Raw genomic sequence first — 7833 nt, 5'->3', positions numbered from 1 at the left:
CGTCAAGGCATCATAATAATCTTATCACCGCCCTCTGTGACCGTTTGCCCTCTCCTCTACAGCGCTAAAGCCCCAACCTGACAGGTATTAATCCTCACCACTAACCTCATCAGTACTGGCCTGCTATAGAATATACCCCACAGCAGTGTGTGTGTGTGTGTGTGCGTGTGTTTCTGCATGAACATGCATCTTTCCTGCATCAAACGCAAGAGTAAAAATCACTGAAATGACAGGTTTAGTGCTGTGTGTGGAAGTACATTATCTCCTGCCCACCATATCTGTCATCCAGCAGGATGAGTGGCAGGCGGAGCTGGTTCTGCAGCCAGCAGGGAGGGATTATTATGGCTAGTTAATTTACAAGGTCATCTCCACTCGCCACCGCTGTCCCCGCGCAGCTCACAATATCACCGGCAGAATTCATAAGGCAGCGACGTGAGCTTGTTCGTTAAAACTCGTATACTCTGAGGAGATGGAGTTAGTGCCGCTGTTGTCCTCACAATTGGGGTGCACTTCATACTGCTGGCAATTCATAGTGTTCAGTGGGAGAATGACAGTAATTGTATTTGTCTGCCTGAATGCAGTGCAGATAGAGATGATCTTTCTCAAGTCTCATTTCGCCCACTTTTTGCCACTGTGATGAAGACAAATTTAATAGAAAGACAGAGGCTCCCACAGGCATAGTCCATTACAGTGAAGACTACAGCTGGTGTAAACCAAGGGTAGAAGTGTAGTAATGCTCTGACTAATGCAGCGATGAAGAAGAGTGCTAGCAACATGGATTTAAAAAGCAAAAAACAAAAATTGCCTAACAAGTGTGTAAACAAGCATACACTCAATGCCCTTTTCTGAGAAACACTGAAAGTGAACATCACTTTTAAACAGTTTAAAACAATCACCTCATTTATTAAATCTATGGCCTTAGCTGTATGTTGTAGCACCACTGCTCAAATACTTTGTAAAGCTGAATGAGGCTAATATAATTTATAAACTTGTCATGTCATTTGTCATTAGCAGAGGCGGTATTTATGTCAGCAGAGGAGGGAGGCTGCACTGTAAGTGCTGTGGATAAAGTAAATGATAAATTAACAGCGTTAAATAATTTCAAAAGAGGTTTTAATGTAAACAAGATATTGAAAAACGACCCCTCATTGATATTTATGAGATCTGCCTGATGGCCCTTTTATTACACCACAGTTTGAAAGCATTACGGATGGATATGAGGCACAAATATGGTGAGAACATGCATATAATGGGAAATGATACAAATGCCGGATAGTTTTTGAAAGGTTGTTATGATGTTGGCACCTGAAAGCCGCACTTTGTAGAATCACTTTAAACCTCTCAGATTTACTGGAGGTGTGTGTGTGTGTGTGTGTGTGTGTGTGTGTGTGTGTGTGTGTGTGTGTGTGCACACACATTTTAATGGCATGCCATGCAAACAGAGCTGAGTAAATGATTGACAGACAGAAGTAACTGTACTAGAACCTTAAGTCTGAAAATGATTCTGTGTGTGTGTGTGTGTGTGTGTGTGTGTTTGTGTGCACACACAGATAATGACTGATATCGTCACAGTCTGGCACCAGCAGGCTTAAAGAAGAGTTTCTCTGTTTGAAAAGTTTCTCAGCCTTTGCACTCTCAGAGATAATGAGTAATTTACATTCCAATCATTTCTTGACGTGAAATGTCGACAGCAGGTAGTGAGGGTTATGAATAAAGCACTGCCTCGAGTGTCTTATTTACATCAATGCGTCTGCATTCTCCCACTTTTTAAGTACTCCAGACAAGGAAAGTTAGATTGAGACCCCCCCAAACTCCATTTACCTCTACTAATCGCGTCTACTTAAGTGTTTGTGTGTGTGTGTGTGTTTGTGGATTTACAGTATGTAGGTGTAACTCAGTATGCTTCGTACACGCAGGCCTATAGTTTGAGGACTGTGATGTCTCGTTGTTACAGTGTACAGAATTGTAAACTGTAATATTTAATTAATGTCTGTGATGTTCAGGAATCAGTTAGAAAGTCTTAATGATTATTTTACCCTGAAGTGCGAGGTAGGTAATACTGTAGGTACCACTGTCTCGTTGATAGTGTTTTGTTTTTGCCCCCGTCATGTTACACCTGTCCGGTTTCATCTTGTCATACATGTCACGTCTCGCCTCAATAAATAGAAGAAACGTGAAGAACCAAAAGGATGTCACCGGGTGCCTTTAACTGGATTTGTGCTCCTTAACTAAGGCTTGCATTCTCCAATTAACAAATAAATAGAGCGCTGCAAGACAGAATTTTACAGCTCTGGACATTTAACCCAGTAACAAAAACGTATCCAGTAGAAATATGCTGCTCAAATACAAAGTAAATCTACAGGAATGTGTGCTTGCTTGCAAAATTCCCATTTATAAGAGACGGCTGTGATATATAGTCTATCCTATCGTATTACTTTACGGTTTTTGTTCAACCAAACAAATGAGTTACGTGCACACTAAAGGATGAGTTTGGGGAATGGATGCATTTTAGGAAAAAAAGCAGATGAGACAGACATCTTGTGTACAACAGTTGCCCGTCGCCTCTTCGGTGCAGGCTTTAGTTCGTTTTGAGCGAGATTGCAAGGAGAAAACGCCAGCTGATACTTTGAAGTTTCTCCCTCGTGTGCAACACAAGAGCCCCAAACTCTTAAAAAAAATAGGCTGCCTGTTCAATTTGAATAAAATAATGGCCATGAAAGAGCATACATTTGCAAATAGTTTGCATCTATTTTAATGCAACTTGAATACCATTTTAAGAATGGCAAATAACCACCTCATTTTACTGTTTTTAAAATCAGAAAAGGTAAGTGCTCTTTCACACACTTTGCCTCTAAAGGGTCAAATCCAATTTACTTGTCTGTGTAGTGTGTCATTTGTTATATTTTATATGGCAGAAAAGTAGTTTTCTTTTAAAACTAATTTGGACCTGCAGTGATTGATGTAATACCAAGGTTTTTGTTTAACAAAAGCCTTGGTATTACTGACGCTGGTGTCCAAACACATGCTTGTTATATTTTTCCTTTTTCTATGAATTTGTTCTTGTGGGTTCAGCACTCTGACGTCAGGCGCAAAAAGAAGCAGAACATTGATCTTTGGCTGCGTTCACACTACAAGCCTTAGTGCTCGGATCAGATTTTTATTTCTTTGGCCGTTGACATTATTTTCAAAAGGTGGCCCACATCAGATTCCAGTGATGAACTGGTCACGGTCCTGACCCACCAGCATCCGCAAAAGACAATAAAAAGACGACGCACGCAGCACGCCGCCGCACGGAAACATCGAGGCCACTGAAGTTATCTTTCATGCTTGATGTGCAGTGGAAGCCAGCAAACTGGTGAGCGGACTATGATGAGGAAAACTTAACATCTTCATTATGGCTTTTTGTGGAGCGATGGTGTGCTGTTCATACCACTATGAAACTCCAGATCAGTGTATAATAACATCACTTTTATTATATGGCACTCAACTAAACAAATCTCACAAAACAAGAATCCAGCCAGCAGGCTACAGAAGCTGTAGTCGTCCTCACAAAAACCCCGGACACCGTTTGAAATGAAAGCGCACCTCCGTATAAAGAGAGATACACAAGGTCCTATCTGAGAATGATTCCTTTGAAAATCCTTGTACCCTGTACAACTCAGACTCATAAATGGCAGGTCACGATTCCTAATCCCTTGCTTCACAAAGTATGTGGTGTCCAATGTCAAGTAGTATGTGTCATCTTTGTATCTCACTCCTGGGGGGGGGGACTAATCGTACATGCTGTGAGGCTTTCTGAATGTGAGCAGGTCGAACTGATGCGAGTGAAGTGTGTGGAGAAAAGGACACTTTTATGACAGCAGTTAGACTCCGCTAAGGTGGTGCACCCACCTATATAGGAACGACAATCGAAGCATCCTAAAGTAGAGAGGACACGCCCACCTGTATGCTCACCTCTGCACAAGTGGAGACATGGTTTATTGTGGTACTGCACATTGTTGACACCAGTTTGAACTGGGTTATATGGAACAGTGACTCGTATAAAGGCAGAAATGTGTCTCCAGTGAACGTAAGGTGTACTATTTATATAAAACACATTGCCTTCAGTAACACAGGCTAAAGTATCTCTCTGTCTATCTTTCTGTAGCTCTCTTGAGGGCATGTGCCGATGGAGCTGCCAATCACCTTTACAACAACACCGCTGGAGATAGAGACAGGTGAGTGTGCCTCGTGTTCACATTTGCATGTGTTAATTTGTGTTTTCACTTATGTCTTCCTCTGTGCACACTGTTTATTCAATTGTGTGCGTGCGTGCGTGCGTGCGTGCGTGCGTGCGTGTGTGCGTGCGTGCGTGTGTGCGTGCGTGCGTGTGCGCGGCTAATGGAGGACTGCTGTCAGGACAGAGATGGATCTGGGGTTCCTGAGTCCCTGAAGTGTTGAGGCTTTCACATTAACACGTCGAGTGTGAGCATGGGTGTGTGTATTCTGTCAGGGTGTGAATGTGATGTCATGTGTGTCTGGGTTTGTCTCCCTACGTGCATGCTGTTGCACTTCTATCGTGGTAACAGTCATTTGAGGTTGTGGACATCGGAGGTGAGGACATATTTGCAACAGGACGTCACTTCGGCCCATTCACACCTTTTCAGTGGGGCCAACTTCTCCTTGTCCTTGAGTTTACAGCCGAACTTCTTATAATGTGAGTGTGTATGATGACTGTGCAGATCCACTAAAAACGGCACATTTACTGCGTTCAGAGGCTCTGCATATTTTGCTATTAATCAAACATGTTTATTATGTTTGCTGAGTCAAGCGGGCCACGTTGTTAAAGTCAAAACCATTTATTGTCACGGCACCAGCTGAGGAAATGGCACAATGATGCTGACTTTATCGGATTCACTGCAAAACAACCACACTCCTTTAATTGTTTAAAAGTGTTGAAAGTCAAGAGTTTGTGCTTTTATTGTTCATTCCCAAGTAGCACGATGAAGAAATTACAAAACGACAACAATATAACTTTTGTTTTTGTATTGTAACAAATTGCATGGAGGATCTCAGCCAGTCAAAATATAAACAAGGGGAGGTGGAATATTGTAATTACACAATGCAGTGATGACTCACATTACTACAATATATAATGCTCAATCAACAGCAATTGTTCTCTAATAATAACTGATGGAAAAGAAGCCGCCCAGTTAAAGTCAGAACTAGAATTACATTTAAGATTAGATTCAAGAGGCTGCAGGTATGGAGCGCTAAAGATGAGGTCCTCACTAGTACAGTACAACAAACATGTATGCGTCGTGTGTGTCTGCGAGCAAAATAGAGCATAGATAGAACTAGTCATGTATCTCTGTCTCAGAGTATGAGTTTGAGCTTGTTTGGCCTGCTGGCAGAGTCCGCTTGCATTGTCTGACCCTCCAGTCCTGAGCTGTGTCAGCAGCCAGGCCTCCTTTACAGCCCCATTGCTCCCAACCCAAACGCTATACGTTATACAGGGAGGGTTGGAGACGGGAGGGGGAAATGGCGAGGAAGGGGAGGAGGCTAAAAAGTAAGGGAATGTTTATGGATGGGGATGCGTAAATCAATCACCGGCAAGTTTAGATGTATTTAACCTGACATTACCATAAGTAATGGACTACAGAGAGGGGGAGATGCAGGTGATCAATCAAAGCCAGGCTTTATGAGTACCGGCAGCAACACAGACAACAGCAGCATGTAATCAAATAGAGGGCGATATGAGAGGGATGCAGGAAAAGAAAAAGACAACTAAAGATTACCAAAAACTACTACCAAGATAAATATTGTATTGAAACCAAGATAAATATGTAATAGATACCATGTGTGTGTTGTTGTGCATTTGTCTGTTTCTGTGTATGTGTGTGGGTGTACATCTCGGAGCTTTCACTTTTCTCCCAAGTGAAACCAGCACCGGGACATTTTATTTTTCCACCCCAGATATCACGGTTAAAAACTTCAGTTCAAAACATTATAAGTGGGATATTTTGTTTGTCAGATACATGCAGAGCATTGTGTAGAGAAGTCCCACATCTAGTCCCCCCCACCCCCCCCCCCAAACTTCTGCAAGTTAATACTGACAAATTGTGCTCCCTCACTGCAGGTTAACACGTCGGCTTCTAAGATGCAGTTTTAAAAAGAGAAGCCAGCAGAAGTGCTCCACAGTGTGCGCGCTGACATTATGCTGGTGGAGATTTAAGTTGTGTCAGATATGTTGAGGAAAATCAAGGCATTTCATTTGCCTGTAGGGAAACTGTGCCTGAGGTTGGCTTTTTTCGGAGGACAAACCCAAATTGAAATTTGTAGCGTCACGATTTTCTTTGAAATGTAAATGATGCCCCTCCCCCCCCCATAAAAAGTGATGGCCTTTCCACGACCTGCGAATGTGTATTTCCATTAGAAAATAACTGATTTGGATGATTGCGGATAACCAATGAATGAGGATAATAAAGTTTGCGGTCAGCCTCGACAGCGGCCTGCTCCGCCACAGGAACAAAGTGGGCGGACGGCCTCCCACTGTTAAAAGACAGTTGCCAAGTCATTTTCTGTCAAAACAGCCTTAATGGTAGTCATTAGGCCATTAAGGAAGGGGGCACGTCACGCCAAGGCTTTCTGTCTCTCATGATGGCCGACGTCAATGGTTCAGCTTCACTTAGAAGACAAATGGAGCATATTTATATTTTCATACAAAATCAAGATGGAACTTGAATTCATTCAAATCGTTATGCATCTTTTTTGATGATTGATCTCTCAGTCTCTCACAAACACACACACACCATATGATTTTGGTTTTTCATCATTTTTTCCTCTGTGTGTGCTCCTGTCGCCACTGTTTTTTGACCTGTAATGTGTTCTTTGATGATTAACAGTGCATGGCTGATGTGTATGCAGTAGTTGCTCAGTTCTTAGAAATATTTGTCTTTCAGTAGTTCTTTTCCTGGTACTGATTTTAAAGTACTACTATTACATGCATGACATCGCTCAAAGCCCCATTATTGTACCTGAATAAGGGTTGCTCCGCCAATCATGCTTTGTCTCTCTAGATTTAATGGCTTTTACTTTGTCTTTCCCTCTTATCCTTTTTTCTTAAAAACCTGTCAGCACCAGACAATAAGCAGTATTCATCATTGACATGCATGCATATACACACATGTACTGCGATTTTAATTCAAGTTTGAGATGCCAGTAACTGTTCAGCAAAGAGCAAACCTAAAAAAATCCAAATCCAGTTAGTGCTCGGACTCCTAGGTACCAGCTGGAGTTCAGGTGAATGTGGGTTTTGGGGAATTTGAAGACGGCACTGAACTAAAGTAATGTTTAGCTGTTAATGAAGTTAATAACATCAATAGTTTAGCGTGAGTCAGATGTGTTAAAGCTCTTCTAATGTGTGTTTAGTTTAGACATCATTATATGGCATTACGTCGTGGTTTCTCCCTTTTTTCTTCATGAGTCCCACATAACCACAGCCACATCTACAGGTAGTGGTTGAATAGCTGCTCTGCACTGTAACTTGTGCTGTATGCATATTATCAGTAGGTGATTTAATTCCATCAACAGAACTGTCATCAGTCAAAGGAATGCACTGAAATAGCTTTCATTGGGGCTTTTCGTTGGAGCTGAGACCGCCTGGCTCTCATCCTCATTTCTAAATGAAAATAACATTGGGTGTAATTTGTAAATCTAGTCAAATCCTCTTAGAGGATAAGAAGTCAAGAGATGGATGAGGGGGGGGAGGCAATTGTCCACAAGCAGAGTTCATAAAAACTGCAGCTGTGTGTGTGTGTGTGTGTGTGTGTGTGTGTGTGTGTGTGTGTGTGT

The 7833-nt window shown here is 42.1% G+C and overlaps 1 protein-coding gene across 3 annotated transcripts in view; it reads left to right on the top strand.

Annotated features, from left to right (window-relative positions):
* The window catches only part of tpk1 (thiamin pyrophosphokinase 1), a 56168-nt gene that overhangs the window by 10645 nt on the left and 37690 nt on the right, over positions 1 to 7833 (top strand). For all 3 annotated transcript variants that reach the window (XM_031849868.1, XM_031849869.1, XM_031849870.1), the window contains exon 4: positions 4148 to 4217. In XM_031849868.1, the coding sequence (XP_031705728.1) occupies positions 4148 to 4217 (70 nt within the window). The remainder of the gene's footprint in view (positions 1 to 4147; positions 4218 to 7833) is intronic.

Source organism: Anarrhichthys ocellatus, unplaced genomic scaffold, assembly GCF_004355925.1.
Source record: "Anarrhichthys ocellatus isolate YVR2014 unplaced genomic scaffold, GSC_Weel_1.0 scaffold10, whole genome shotgun sequence".
Lineage (NCBI taxonomy): Eukaryota > Metazoa > Chordata > Actinopteri > Perciformes > Anarhichadidae > Anarrhichthys > Anarrhichthys ocellatus.
Note: the sequence above shows the minus strand (reverse complement) of the source record. Positions and strands in the feature narration are given on the sequence as shown.